This window comes from Diabrotica virgifera, chromosome 8 (assembly GCF_917563875.1).
Source record: "Diabrotica virgifera virgifera chromosome 8, PGI_DIABVI_V3a".
Lineage (NCBI taxonomy): Eukaryota > Metazoa > Arthropoda > Insecta > Coleoptera > Chrysomelidae > Diabrotica > Diabrotica virgifera.
The window spans coordinates 140,269,639-140,286,462 of NC_065450.1; the positions used below are offsets into that span (position 1 = coordinate 140,269,639).

General features: G+C 36.2%; 1 protein-coding gene across 1 annotated transcript in view; it reads right to left on the reverse strand.

Moving 5' to 3' along the window:
- The window catches only part of LOC126890277 (putative serine protease K12H4.7), a 103,394-nt gene that overhangs the window by 44,745 nt on the left and 41,825 nt on the right, over window positions 1-16,824 (reverse strand). Inside the window, exon 5 of the mRNA XM_050659134.1 lies at window positions 1,109-1,549. Coding sequence (XP_050515091.1) covers window positions 1,109-1,549 — 441 coding nt within the window. The remainder of the gene's footprint in view (window positions 1-1,108; window positions 1,550-16,824) is intronic.

Consider the following 16,824-nt stretch of genomic DNA (forward strand, 5'->3'; position numbering starts at 1 on the left):
CAATTACCAGCTTCATTACTTTCTTCCAAATTCCCTATTTAGATGCTTATTAAGAAAATATGTTTTGGTCCCCAATTTAAGGAAAGTAGAAGTATTAAGCTTGATGGCTTTAAGGGGCCCCCCGCCTTGAGGGGCCCTGCGGGCCTGTCAGCTACGCCACTGTGTGAGCTGATACTTATATCTGGGATCATTGATCACAATCACAGAGGTCACAAGGTTATTAATTCCACGAACTCTATAAATGAGGTTGATCAACTGCACTTATCATATAGCACATCTGACAAAGTCCCGAGAATAATAGTTAATGGAAAATGTGTTGTAAACCAATTTGATGAAGTACATAGAAGTAATAAATAACTGACGGCTTCAGGAAAATATATTCATGTCTAGTAATAAAGGGCACTCTCTACTACTTTCGGTCTAGTAAAAATATTATTGCAGCAATATTGTTAAAGAATAAGGCTATAACATATTAAAAAAATCACTTAAATCGGATAACAGGTTTAGGAAATTCGAGACATTAAAAATGACCCTTTTGTGGGGTGCCCGTTTTTCGTGCCGGTCAGTGTGTAAACGATCATAACTTCGAAGTGGTTAAAAATATCTAGGAGAAACAATCACCAATGACAAAAAAATAGAATGAAAAGTTGAAATGGAAATAATGGCAGGTATTTAACAGATCTCAATCATGAGTTAGAATTTCTCTTCAGAAAGAAAAATATAGTCCGATATATAAAGGCCAATAGACCCAGATGGGCAGGGCATGCGATACGTAGTATCGACAGTCGCCTTATAAACAATGTGTTTCGGGAAAGGCCAGATGGGAGAAGGTCTGTAGGACGGTCTAGAAAAAGGTGGAACGATGCAGTCAACGAAGATCTGGAGAAAGTGGGAGTGAGACATGGGAAATAGTGGCACAGGACCGACAAACATGGAAGTCAATAGTTAATGCGGCAAAGACACGAATAGTTGTAACGCCATTGATAATGATAAAAAAAAGAGTACTGAGAATTAACAAGTTACTCAAAACTCTTTACTGGGGATAACGTCAATAACAATTATTTAGTACTTCGGGTATACCGTATCTAACAAATAATACTTTTATTACCTCCAAAACTTCTAAGGCTACCCCAAGCAGTATTCGTAAATTCAGAAATTTCTATATCATATTTGTAACTGAAACAATTCCCATTTTGATTAACATTAAAAGCATTTGCTAAACGGTTGATTGCAGGCTCATTATTAGATTGATCTAATAGAATACCACACAACCAATCTACTGTTGTAATGTTCTGTAAACCCCATAACTTTTTATTGTACTGAATCATGTCAGCAAAAACCATAATTAATTTCCTGAAGAAGTTGGACATATCCAAAGGATTATTAACGCTCAGTGATATATCCTCACACAAATGGAATAGTTGGTTAAGGTTTTTTTGGCCGGCTACAGTCTGCAAAAGAACTTGAACTTGGTCGAAACTCTGCTGTAATGCATTGATACACGTTTGGCTGCTGGCTCGAAAAGAAGCTGCTACATCCTCTAAATATTCTAAAATAAAGAAAATAAATTATAAAAGCATGTATAGTATAGTCCTAGTAATCGCTTTAGTAGAATACTTTAAGACCTTAAGACCCTTTCCAGTGGAGTAGCTCAGTGGCGGCTCGTGACCTCAGTATCCGGGTAGGCGACACATATAGTGTATAATAATATGTAACTACCTATATAGGTACAGGGTGTTTGATAAAGAATGGGCCATAGCTTAACCTTACATTCCTGAGCTTAAAATTGGTCGATTTAAGCTAACTTACCTTAGTACCAAAGTTGATAATACGAAATACAGGGTGTCAAAGTTAAATTTATTTTATTTATTCTTGAATATTTCCTGACAGACATGGGATAATAACACAAAATTTCTTAAGCGGGGGTTTCTTGGGACGAGAAATCTAAATTCGCCACCAAAAATGATCTATTACCCAGAGGGCGCTACATACGTCTTTCAGCGCTCATTTAATACGTTCAATTTTTTTATCTCCCACTCCAAGTAGTTTTTGAATCAACATTTTTATCCTCTTAATATTTTTACTTTAAAAAGGTATACTACATTCATCTAGCTAAGCTCAACTGTTTTCGAGATAAACGCATTTTAAGTCTGCGATACAACATAATTTTTGCATATAATTGTAGTTAGACCCGAAAAATAAACTTGAAACCATAATAATTGTGCCAGTTCTCATATTTATGTCATTGCATCGAAAATTCCATTTGAAGAAATTTGAGATACATTTTTGTAAATTTTTATGATTTTAAGTTATTTTTCGGGTGTAACTGTAACTACAATGATACGCAAAAAATTATGTTGCTTCGCAGATTTAAAATGCGTTTCGTTGAGTTTAGCGAGATGAATGTAGTATACCTTTTTTAAGTAAAGATATTAACAGAATAAAATTTTTTATTTAGAAAGTATGTAGAGTGGGTAATAAAAAAATTGAACCTATTAAATGAGCGCTGAAAGGCGTATGTGGCGCCCTCTGGATAATACATCATTTTTGGTGGCTAATTTAGATTTCTCGTCTCAAAAAATCCCCGCTTACCAAATTTTGTGTTATTATCCCATGTCTGTTAGGAAATATTCAAGAATAAATAAAATAAAATTTTTAACTTTGACACCCTGTATTTCGGTTATTATCAACTTTCGTACTAAGGTAAGGTAGCTCAAATCGACATATTTTAACCTCAGGAATCTAGTGTTAAGCTGTAGCCCATTCTTTACCAAACACCCTGTATACAGTGTGTCGCATTTAAGATGAAGACACCCTTATATTTCGGCTATCAAAATAAATGCAGATTTGAAATTTTGCAGTCATTCATTTTGATGGTTTACACTTTTTAAGATAGTCAACTGAAATTTAAATTTTAAACGCGGCCTACTGCGAATTCACAAATAAGACGAGTTTTCAATATTTTGTTTCGCGTTAAGAGATATCGCAAAAAGTTATTTGGAAAAATTGTTAGAAATATTATTCTAACCCCACATACCAAATTTCATGACAAAATTCGAACTTTTCGTCTTTTTCAGATTTGGTAGTCAAGATCCTTGAAATTGGCAGTTCCGAGATGCAGCTCGGCACAACCAATGTCAAAGGCTCACAAAAATCTAGCCTACCTATAGCCCGAAAATACACGGCCAGGCAAGCGACAATACAGCCGCTGTGCTTAGCGTAAAGAGTGAGACAAATGCGAATTCTGTTCGGCCAGTTCGGCTACTTTTTAGAGAGCCTGCCCTAGGGTAAAGCCGTCGTCGTAGTAATGCTACGCTACGGGGAGCGTACAATAATTATTACAACTTCAGAGATGAATTAAAAAGTAGCCTTGTTTTATTTTAGATTTTTAGATACTTAGGTATTGTATCAAAATTTATAAATTACAGTTTTGAAATAAGTAATTTATATTAATAAATAATTTATTATTGTACATTTGAAGAGGTTAGGCGGCGCCTACCTTGCCTACCCTGACGGGCCGCCCCTGGAGTAGCTGAAGATTGCGGGGCCCCCTCGCGACAATTTCTGTGGTCCCCGTATTATAAACATAACGACAACTAATAACAGTATAATTACTAAATGTGTAAATAACAATATTTGGCATTTCTTTATCATTACGAAATACTTCACACCCAAGAGGGCAGCACCAACACAAACAAAAATCAAAGTCGAAGGAGTAAATACGGAATCCACAGAATACTTATACAGGAAAAGAATATCAGAGAAGATTGCTGAGAATGGAATATTAGAAAACGATAACATCGATGAAAGCTGGCGAAAACTCCAAGATAACATAATCAACGCTGCAACAGAATCACTTGGAGAGAGAAAAGTAACGAATACTCACATATTAAAGAAAACCCCGTGGTTTAGAGAGGAAGTGAAGATAAAATGTGAAGAAAAGAAGAAAGCCTTTTTACAATACAGAACAAAACAAACACAACAGGCATAGAACCACTAAAAACGAATCAGAAACGAAACGAATACTTTAGTGAGACAAATAAAAAGGGAGCACTGGCAGAGTTTCTCAAAACAGATGGAACACGACTTCTATGGAACACAAAAAGAAGTATGGAGAATGATCAGAGGGCAAAGAAAGGAGAGGAACGAATTAATAAAAGCGAAACACATTCAGAAGGAAACATGGGCAGACTACTTCCGATCTCTATTTGCTAAAGGCGACGATAATGAACCGCCAATACCTGAAGTTACGACAAACGAAGAAATAAACATCGAGGAAGGGGAGGTAAAGGAAGCACTAAGAAAATTAAAAAATGGAAAATCTCCAGGAGAGGACAGAATATCGAACGAACTCCTAAAGTACGGAGGACAAGATCTAACTAAACAACTATTAAAACTAATACAAAAAATAATAAAACAAAACAGAATACCACAAGAATGGAGATCAAGCATCCTAATACCTCTCTTCAAAAAAGGAGACAAATCGGACCTGGAGAATTACAGAGGAATTAACTTATTAAACACAACATTAAAATTAACAACCAAAGTGATAACAAACAAATTGAATGAAATTATATCATTAGCAGAAGAACAACAAGGTTTTTGGTCGGGAAGGGCATGCACTGACGCTATATTTGTAATGAGGCAAGTTCAAGAGAAATCGTTGGAATACAACAAACCGGCATATTTATGTTTCGTGGACCTTAAGAAAGCATTTGCCAGGGTTACATTAAAGGACATTATCCATTTGTTATACTCGAGAGAGGTACCTCTAGGAATAATTAAAACGATCGAAAGCATCTACCAGAACAACACAATAAAAGTAAAAGTGGAAGATGAACTAACTGATCCAATTGAAGCCGGCAATGGGATAAGACAGGGGGATTCCTTGAGTCCTTTATTGTTCAACCTGATCATGGAAGAAATAATAAAAAAATAAGAACCAAAAGAGGATACCAAATGGGAGAAAAACAACTTAAAATAATTTGCTATGCAGACGATGAAATACTAATCTCTCAAAGTGAAGATGATTTACAACGTATGCTGCACCAATTTAACATAACCGCCAGAAAATTTAACATGTTAATTTCCCAAAAAAAGACAAAATGCATGGTTATAACAGCAGATCCAATAAGATGTAAATTGGAGCTAGAAGGTCTGATAATAGAACAAGTGATGGAGTTTAAATACCTAGACATCACACTATCTAGCTACGGAAGGCTCGAAACAGAAGTGGAAGATCAAGTGAATAGAGCAAACAGAGCCGCTGAATGACACAATATGGAGAAATAAAAATATCGGAAAAGAAATGAAAGGCAGAATTTATAAAATAGTCATCAGACCAATAATGACATAGGCGGCAGAAACACGACCCGACACAGAGAGGACAAAACGATTGCTCGAAACAGCGGATATGAAAACCCTTCGAAAAATCGATGGTAAGACTCTATGGGACAGAGCTAGAAGTACAGATAGGTATACGACGGAGATGCAAGGTGGATAACATTAATAACTTGGTAAGAAACAGAAGAATAGAATGGAATGACCACATAAGCCGAATGACAACAAATACGGTAGTCAGGACGGCGAGAGACGGCTCCCCAATAGGAAGACGATCAGTGGGAAGACCACGAAAACGTGAACAATACATAAACGCCAACAGTGAAAAACTAATGTAAATATACCTAAGTAATTAAACTAATTAGGGACAGCTGATAACAGCGATAGGTGAAGACGGGTCACGACAAAATAAATTGCGACGTTGCCGGTTTTCAAATAAAGTATATCCAATTAGGAAATCGAAATAGAAAGAAAGTAGAAATAAAGTGGTAATTGTAGTCCTGATAGTGACTGGAGATCCGCCGGGTCGACTGGTCAATAGTCACTTGCGCGGGGCTACAAGTACTACAAGACCTATAGAATTGCAACCTTCTGTCCTGAAGCTTTAGCACGAGGAAAAAAAATGGGTAGTGACAATGAATATGATACGGAGACCAATCAAAACAAAAGGCGGAGGGGCGAAGGGGGAGAAAAACTGGAGGAAGATAAAATGGATCGAGTATTAGAAATCTTAGCAAAACTAACCACTGACATTCAGGAAATGAAAGAGGAACAGAAGCAGTATAGACAGGAGATTAAGGAACTAAGGGAAGAAAATGATCATATAAAAAAGGAAAATAATGATATGAAGCAAAAAATGGACAAAATGGAGGAGAGGATGGATAGAATGGAAAAAGAAAAGAGAAGAAACAATGTAATCATACAAGGAATGGACATAAATACATACGATCAGAATATATTAAAGAAAATGATAGAGGATTTCTGCGCTAAAACACTGCAGGTGGAAATAAATATTAAGGGGGCAACAAAGTTAGGAAATAAAACCTGTCTGGTGGAACTGAAGAACGCAACTGATAAAGAAAAGATAATGGTAAATAAAAACAAATTACAAAAGGTTGGCCAGGAAAAGATATACATTAATGAGGATATGAATAAAATAGAAAGGGAAATACAAGGAAGCATAAGAAAACGAGCAAAGAAAGAGAAAGAAGAAGGAAAGAATGTAAAAATTGGTTTCCAGAAACTGACAGTAAACGACGAAGTCTGGAAGTGGAACGCCAAGGTGAACCGCTTTGAGGTGTAGCAAAGTTCAAAAAACTAAAAACGGTATGTAACAGTAAAACGACCGAGGCAACGATTAAGGCAAATGAGAAAGATATACGAAAAATAAATTTTGGAACTTGGAATGTGAGAGGGACGTATGGTGCAGGCAATCTGAAAGAACTAGTAAGAGAAGTCAAGAAATATAAATTGGACTTGCTTGCAGTACAAGAAACCAAACAATTAGGAACTGAAATAGTGGATGTAGAGGGCACAACCTTTTTTAAAAGTGGTGGAAAAGACAGAACCAGAGGAACAGGTTTCATACTACAGGAAAACTTGAAATCAAGGGTAATAGCTTTTAAGCCTATATCTGACAGACTGTGTTCTTTAAGATTGAAAGGGGAAAGAAGAAATATAAGTATTATAAATGTGCATGCTCCCATAGAGGATGCGGATGAAGATGAGAAAGACATGTTCTATGAGCAACTAGAGGAGGAATACGAAAAAACACCGAAATACGATATGAAAATAATAATGGGTGATTTCAACTCAAAGATTGGAAAAGAAAATATATATGAGAACATAGTAGGGAAACATAGCAAACATGATATAACAAATAATAACGGGCACCGAGCATGTTTTGCAATGGAGAGAAATATGGTAATAAGAAGTAAACAACTCCGCTGGAAGGAAATTCACAAAGGGACATGGAAGTCGCCCGACGGAAAAACAATTAACCAAATAGATCATGTAGTAATAGAAAAAATGGACATGAATTTTATATCAAAAATAAAAAGCATGAGAGGAGCAGAATGTAATTCAGACCATTACCTAGTAAGAGTGACATGCATGAGAAACTGGGGTGCGACCGGGAAGGGAAAAAGGAAAAGAACGGAAGGTAAGAGAAAATACAATTCGACCCTATTGAAAAGTGAAGAAGTAAAAGATAAATATAAAGAGAAAATAGAAATAGAACTGGCAACATGCTCACAAGAAATGGAAATCGAAGAAAAATGGGAGAAAGTAAAAGCATCAGTAATGAAGGCAAATGAGGCAGTTCTAAACAGTACAGTGAGAAAAGGAAAAGTAAATGACTGGTATGATGAAGAATGTGAAAAAGCAGCTGAAGCAGTTAGGAGAGCTAGACAAATAATGCTATTAAAAGAAAATGAGAATAACAGAAATATGTATAGGGACGCAAGAAGGGAAATGAAAAGACAATGTAGGAGAAAGAAGAGAATATCCAAAGAAGATAAGCTAAAGGAAATTGAAGAAAAATTTCAAACTAAAGAAATAAGGTCATTTTACCAAGAGGTTAAAAGAATGGACAAAGGATATCAGAGCCGAAGCATCTATATTAAGAATGAAGAAGGATTACTAATAAGTGAAACAGCGCAGGTGCTAGAAAGATGGAAAAATTATTTCGAAGAGCTATTAAATAATGTTGAGGAGGACGAGATGGATATAACACAGAACATGGAAGAAAACGATACGATAGTAAGAACGCCAACAAAACAAGAGGTAATGAATATAATCAGCCAACTTAAAAACAACAAAAGTCCAGGAGCGACAGAAATAACAGCTGAAATGTTAAAGGCAGGAGGAGAACAACTGTACGAGCAACTATATTGGCTGGTGAAAAAGATATGGGAAGAGGAAAAAATGCCAAATGACGATGCTGGCTAGAATCTGCCCCATACATAAAAAAGGAGATAAACAAACATGTGAAAATTATAGGGGAATAGCACTCCTAGAGACAGGGTATAAGATAATAGCACAATGCATACGTGGAAGACTGAACGAATACATGGAGGATACTGTGGGAGAGTACCAGGCAGGCTTTCGATCCCACCCTTCGGTAACAGACCAGATTTTCACGCTAAAAGAATTACAAGCAAATTGCTATGAGTACAAAACGACCCTGTATGCGCTGTTCGTAGATTTCAAACAGGCATATGATCGTATAAATAGAAAAGAAATGTACCGTGCTCTGAAACAACTACAAATCCCCAAAAAATTGATTAGCTTGATTGAAATGACGTTGGCAAAAACGAAAAGCGAAGTAGTGTGGAAAGACATCTCAGAGGACTTCGAAATCAAACAAGGACTCAGGCAGGGTGACCCGATGTCAACCACGTTGTTCAATCTTGTTCTTGAAGTAATAATGAGGAATTGCAGCATAAAAATGGAAGAAACCATATTTAAAAACGAACATCAATGTATTGCTTTTGCGGATGATCTAACAATATTAGCAAAATCAAAGAAAAAATTGAAAAGAATTGTGAAAAAGATAGAAAAAGAAGCAAATAGGTTTGGTCTAAAGATAAATAAAAAGAAAACTAAATACACAGCAAGACAATGAAGAGTTTATAAAAATACAAGGGGAGAAATATTACATATACAGTTTTGATAGAGTGGAAGAGTTTACTTACCTTGGTGTGAAAGTAAAGGAAAATGGACATGAAGATAAAGAAATAGAATCCAGAATTACAAAAGGCAACCAGAAATACGGAATGCTGAGATCCTTAATGAGGTCGAAGTTTGTTTCAAGAAAAACAAAAGAAAGAATTTACAAGACAGTGATTAGAGCTACGGTTGTATATGGAGCTGAATTATGGGTTTTAAGAAAGGCAGATGAAGAAAGATTAGAAAGATGGGAGAGGAAAATTCTCCGATCAATTTACAGCGGCATAAATACACAAATGGGATAAAGAAGAAGGACAAATAAAGAGTTGGAAGAGCTGTATACGGAACCAAAAATCACCGCAATAATAAAGGCGCATAGAATAAGATGGCTGGGACATGTGCAAAGATTGGAAAACCATAGAATTACCAGGATGATATTGAACAGGAAACCAGTAGGGAAAAAAAGGAAAGGAAGACCCCGTAAAAGATGGTTTGACAGCGTCCAAGCAGATTTACGAGAATTAAAAATAGATAACTGGAGAAACAAGGTATTAGACCGAAAAGAATGGAGAGGAGTGGTAAGAAGAGCGCAAGAGAAATTGTAACAGAAGAATGTGCCAAGAATTGTAAAATGAGAGCTATATATATGTATATATTTATATGATGTATTTTTTAAATAGACAAATTAATATTGTATATTTTAGATATGTATAGTTAAAAAAAATGTAATTGTGTTTTTCACGCCCAGGGCCTACATGGCCTGCTGAGCAAAATAAATATAAGAAACAAAAGAATAGAATGGAATGACCACATAAGCCGAATGACAACAAATAGGGTAGTCAGGACGGCGAGAGACGGCTCCCCAATAGGAAGACGATCAGTGGGAAGACCACGAAAACGATGGAAAGACAACTTACTAGAGGCACATTGAAAAAACAGACAGAGTGATGTCTATACAAAAAGAAGAAGAAGAAAAAGAAAAGGTCTTTCTTTAATAAGTCTTTATCTTCTTCTTTAAATGCCGTCTCCCAATCGGAGGTTGGACATCATCATCACTATCTTTAGAATGACACTGCTCTGAAGAGTTCTACAGAACTGCATTTAAACCAGTCCCTTAAATTCTTTAACCATGACACTCTCCTTCTTCCTATACTCCTTCTTCCTCTTATCTTTCCCTGTATGATCAGTTTTTGCATTTCATATCGCTGTCCCCTCTTTACGTGTCCCAGATAGTGTAACTTTCCTATTTATATTGTGTTTATAACTTCGTAGTCTTTGCCCATTTCTCGCAATACTTCCGTGTTCGTTTTCTTCTGTGTCCATACTATTCTAAGGATCCTTCTGTAACACCACATTTCAAATGACTGCAGCTTATTTATGTGTTATTGCTTCAATGTCCAGCTTTAAAGTCCATATTGCAGTATCGAGAACACGTAGCATCTCAAAGCTCTTACTCTCAATTCTGACCTAAGGTCTTTTTTGCAGAGAATTGTTTTCATTATGTTAGAAACGCATTTCTTGCTATTTCTATCCTGGTTCTTCTTTCTGTTGTTTGATAATTTTTCTCTGAAATCCAGGTTCCTAAGTATTTGTATTTATCAACCCTTTCTATCGATACCTTTCCCAAATGTAGTATGCTTGTTTGAATGTTTGTTTTCTTAGATTGTATCATGTACTTATTTGGTCTTTTTTATATTCATTTTTATTCTTCACAAAAACTGTTTCCTTTGTTTAAGTAGTAATTGTAGTTGTTCAGTAGAGCTTGCCATAATCACGGTGTCATCTGCATATCTTATGTTGTAACCTCGGAAACCTTTTTTTTTGGATGGTGCTAGAAAGGTCACCAATGAAGACACTGCGACGGCAGCCAGATGGTAGGTGGAAAGCGAGTCGTGTGTTCGAAACTAGCTTTTGGAACGTGGAAGGGAGTCAATAGAAGAAATAGGTAAAGATAAGACAAAGGAAGGTAGATTAGAGAAGAGAGAGAAACAGATAAAAAGATAGATAGGTAAAGTTACCGAAGATAAGAGTACAGATAAAGGGCGCCACTTAACTTTTTTGGGTTGCAAGGGGAAAATTAAGAAACCTTAGAAACGAAAACAGGTGGTAAGGAAAGATAATGAGGTTCTGAGACCAAATACAAGAAAGGATATAGACAGTTAATTAGTAAATATTTAGCGGTAATTTCTTTTCAGGGAATTTATTATGAGTAGATAAATAAAACTAGTGAAATAAATAAAAAACAATATATTAAACAAATGGTTCACCAGAAGGGTGAGTCCCAAAAAACACAAAAAATAAAGAGAAAACAAAATACACCAATCAAAACTGCACCAACAATTAATGTGTTGTGGTGTACAGTTAGAAATAAACAATTATTATAATAGAATACATACAAGTATCATATTATAACAAAAACATGCACAATTAAAAACACAGTACAGAGAGCCTGGTTGTGAATAAAAAAAATAATCAAGCATCTATCATGAAAAATCTCTCTTTACTGTTTTAGGGCTTATCTCGAGATAACTGATATGGAAATTTAGTATATATATAATATCGGTTTACAACGTTCTTCGACGTCTTCCGATTTCCAATCTCCATCTCGTTCTGTCATTCCATAGATCGTCCTCGAGTTCTCTGTCCCTGATTTCTCTATCAACTCCTTCTCTCCAACTTCTTCTAGGTCTTCCTGGTCTGCGCCTTCCTCTTGGTTGCCATTCGAGGATTTGTCTTGGTATTCTATTCTCCGGCATTCTCCTTACGTGTCCGTACCAGTTGAGTTGTTTCGTCCTGATGTCGTCAACAATAGTATGTGTATCCCCCATGATATCTAGGACTCTCTCGTTTGTTATTCTGTCGCGTCTAGATATTCCCGCTGAACGGCACCAGAAGTCAATTTCTGTTGCTCTAAGCATTTTCTCTGTTCTGTCTTTTAGGGGCCAAACTTCGCATCCATATGCTGTGATGCTTTTTATTATAGTGTTATATATTCTTTTTTTATTCTCCTTAGAAATATTTTTATCCCACAGTACGCTGTTCAGTAAGGATATGCCTTTCCTCCCCTGTATATTTCTTTCCTTAATAGCTGCATCTAATTTTCCGTCTTGAGTGATCTTTACTCCCAGGTATTTTTAGTCTTCACATAATTTTATTTCTTGATTTTCCTCTACTCGGAGGCTATGTTGGTCTCCTCCGATACTCATGTATTCAGTTTTTTCCATATTCACTTCTAGGCCCCACTCTGTAAACTCTTCTAATAGTTTAGTGATTGATAGAAAAAATAAAGTACAAAGATAAGATAAAATTAAATGCGAAGCATACAAAGTTAACAAACGCTTACAGTTCAAAGATCAAAATCCACCCCGCACTTGGTTTTATAAACAAAAAGCCAATCGCACAGCTATTAATGAATTACTGAATGTTTGTACTTAGTTTTGATAATGAAAAGTTTTTATGTAATGAATAAAAAATTATATTGATGAAATCGCTGATGAGATTACATCGGAGGTTAGCCTTAACCACAGATGAAGATATTTTTGAGGTAGATAGCCCATAGATTGCTCTATTTTTGGAAATAGTTGTAAGTAGTATAATTAAGACACTTACAGTTACTCTGCCTCTTAATTTGCACTGATTCTGTATTTACTTTAACTAGTAAGCAAGCACTGAAGTTATTTGGTAATTTGAATCTAATCGGATGTTAGATCCAATTACAGATACGATAAGAGAGTGAATATCACTCAGAAAAGATATATTGTAGATAAGGTATATTGTAGATAAGATATACGGTACTCTAGAGACACACGTCTGTAGTTCAAGCTCTTCAGTCGCCAAGTCCCTTTTTCTCATTCGCAATCTTTGCGATGCTTTTCTTCTAAAAAAGTGGGAGTATGTGCCCTCTCAACAAAATTGCAACTCTTCAAAAAGATCCGACCTATTTTGGTTTTTAGGTAAAGTAACGGTACATCATACAGATATCGAAAAATGAAGTCAAGAGACCTAACGGTTGTTTTCAGAAGGGAAAGTGATTCCTTTGAAATATAACTAAAACGGAAAGTGACCATAAAACATTGCAATACCATGCCGCTTTGAATAGGATGTCATACCTAACAGAATGTTAGTAGGCTGGTAAAAGGTTTTTTTACACGATATCGGTACAGAACTTTTATTACTTTATTTCCAAACGTTATAAAAACGGGAATAGTTTTATGATGCGAATACTCGTAGTTTAAAATTGCCTTTATGCCGAAAATTTCTAACAATACTATTTTGTTAGGGTCTCTATATATTCTTTGCGTTTGTCGTACCGACAACGAAATGAGCCAGTACCGCTAATTCTACCGTTAAGGTAATAAAATTAGCCAAGGGTAGCTATTTACGGAAACGGCCATAGGAATACCCGTAATGAGTGCTAGTGGGCTTAAAATTTAACCCAACAGGTATATTAATTATTAACTAATCCTATTATACAGGGTGTCCCGAAAAGATTGGTCATAAATTATACCACACATTCTGGGGTCAAAAATAGTTCAATTGAACCTAACTTACCTTAGTACAAATGTGCTCATAAAAAATGTTACAGCCCTTTGAAGTTACAAAATGAAAATCGATTTTTTTCAATATATCGAAAACTATTAGAGATTTTTTATTGAAAATGGATATGTATTATTCTTATGGCAGGAACATCTTAAAACAAAATCATAGTGAAATTTGTTTACCCCGTAAAAAATTTATGGGGATTTTGTTCCCTTAAACCCCCCCAAACTTTTGTGTACGTTCCAATTAATTCAATATTGTGGTACCATTAGTTAAACACAACGTTTGTAAAACTTTTTTGCTTCTTAGTATTTTTTCGATAAGCCAGTTTTTATTGAGATGCGGCTTCTTTTTCAATATATTTACGTAAAAATTTTATGGGGGTTTTGTTCCTTTAAACCCCCCAAATGTTTGTGTACGTTCCAATTAAACCATTATGGTGGTACCATTAGTTAAACACAGTGTTTTTAAAACTTTTGCTTCTTAGTCTTGTTTTCATAAGTCACCTTTTATCGAGATGTAGCTTCTTTTTCAAATCATCATTCTCTTTGCCTTATCCCTATGCGGGGTCGGCTTCCCTAATTGCATTTCTCCACCCAATTCTGTCTTGGGTCATATCAATGTTAATCCCCTTTACCAACATGTCCTGCCTTATCGCCTCCCCCCAGGTCTTCTTTGGTCTTCCTCTCCTACTCCTTCCAGGAATCTGCACTTCAGCTATTCTTCGTATTGGGTGATTAACGTCTCGACGTTGAACATGACCAAACCATCTTAACCTATGCTCTCTCATTTTGGCATCAATTGGTGCCACACCTAGACTTCCTCTAATATACTCATTTCTAATTTTATCCTTCTTTGTCACTCCACTCATCCATCTAAGCATTCTCATTTCCGCCACATGCATTCGTTGTTCCTCTTTCTTTTTCACTGCCCAACATTCAGTTCCGTACATCATAGCCGGTCTTATGGCTGTTTTATAGAATTTTCCCTTCAGCTTCATTGGAATTTTTCTGTCACACAACACACCACTCGCTTCTTTCCACTTCATCCATCCAGCCCTAATTCTACTGCATGCATCTCCATCTATTTCTCCATTACTCTGTAATACCGATCCTAGGTACTTAAAACTATTGCTTTTCACAATCATTTCACCATCCAAAGATACCATTTTATTTGTAGTAGCTCCATCTTTAAATGAACATTCCAAATACTCTGTTTTTGTCCTACTAAGTTTTAAACCTTTTTCCTCCAGAGCATGTCTCCACTGTTCCAGTTTTTGTTCTAAGTCTCTTTCACTATTTCCTACTAACACGACATCATCAGCATACATTAAGCACCATGGAATGTTACCCTGTAGTTTCGCTGTTATCTGGTCCAAAACTAATGAGAATAAATACGGACTAAGCACCGAGCCTTGGTGCAATCCTACTTTCACATGAAATTTATCAGTCTCTCCCACACCTGTCCTAACACTAGTCGTAACTCCCTCATACATATCCCTCACAATCTTTACATATTCACCAGGGACTCCTTTCGTATTGAGTGCCCACCACAGAATCTCTCGAGGAACTCTATCATATGCTTTCTCAAGATCAATGAATACCATATGAGCGCTTGTTTCTTTACTCCTGTATTTTTCCATCAACTGCCTTATAATGAAAATTGCATCTGTTGTTGATCTACCCTGCATAAAGCCAAATTGATTCTCGGATATTTCGGTCTCTTCACGTATCCGTCTGTCAATTACTCTTTCCCATATTTTCATGGTGTGGCTAAGCAATTTTATAGCCCTGTAGTTTGTACATTGTTGTATATCTCCCTTGTTTTTGTAAACAGGTACCAGTATACTGCTTCTCCATTCGTCTGGCATTTGTCCGACTTCCATAATTCTATTAAATAGACCTGCTAGCCATCTTGTTCCTGTCTCTCCCAATGCTCTCCATACTTCCCCAGGAATATCATCTGGTCCTACCGCTTTTCCTTTCTTTATTTTTTGAAGCGCTTGAGCCACTTCCTCGTTGGTTATTTTGGTGACCATTGCTGCTACTGTCTCCGTTGACTCTACAGGCTGTCTGTCAAATTCTTCATTTAATAAGCTGTCAAAGTACTTTCTCCATCTCTTTTTGACTTCCCTTTCGTGAACTAGTATTTTATTATTTTCATCTCGGATACATCTAATCTGATTAAAATCTTTTGCTTTCTTTGCTCTCTGTTTGGCTATTTTATATATCTTCGTTTCGCCTTCCCTGGTATCAAGTTGATCGTATAGGTTTGAATACGCTTCTGCTTTGGCTTTTGCTACTGCTACTTTCGCTTCCTTTTTCGCCACCATATAGTTTTGAAGATCTGTGTCGGATCTGGTTTCTTGCCACTTTTTATATAATTTTCTCTTCTCTTTTATTTTTCCTTGTACTTCGTTTGACCACCACCAAGTCTCTTTATCCTCGAACTTTTTTCCTGACGTTTTCCCAAGTATTTCAATAGCAGTCTCTCTAATACTACTGGCCATTTTTCTCCAAATTGTATTAGGGCTTCCTTTCATGTTCCAACATATTTTTTCTACTATTCTTCTCCTGAATAGACCTTCTTTCTCATCTTTCAGCAGCCACCACTTGATTTTTTGTGGTCCTCTCCGATATTTTTGTTTAGTTTCGCTTTTTACTTCGATGTCCAGAACAAGCAGTTTATGTTGTTGGCTTACTGTCTCACTCACTATTACCTTGCAGTCCTTGCATTCACGTATGTCTTCTTTCCTTATCATGAAGTAGTCTATTTGGGATTGATGTTGTCCACTTTTGTAGGTAATAAGTTGAGTTTCTCTCTTTTTAAAGAATGTGTTAACAATCACCATATCCAATGCTGTTGCTAATTCAAGCATGTCATCTCCAGCTTCATTTCTAGTTCCAAAGCCTAATCCCCCATGTATTGTTTCATATCCTGTCTTGGTTTGGCCCACATGTGCATTGAAATCACCTCCTATTATAACCTTCTCTTCTGCTGGAATATCACTCAGTACGTCTCCTAATTGATCATAGAAAGCTCTTCTTTCATTCTCACCCAGACCTGTTTGGGGAGCATACAAACACACAACATTCAATACCTCTTTATCAATTACAAATTTCACTGAAATCATTCTATCACTCGTTCTTACAACTTCTACTACGTTATCTTTCATTTCACTATCAGCAATTATACCAACTCCATTTCTAGTGTTACTACTCCCTACATACCACAATTTGTATCCTTCACCTAGTTCTTTCGCCCTTTGTCCTTTCC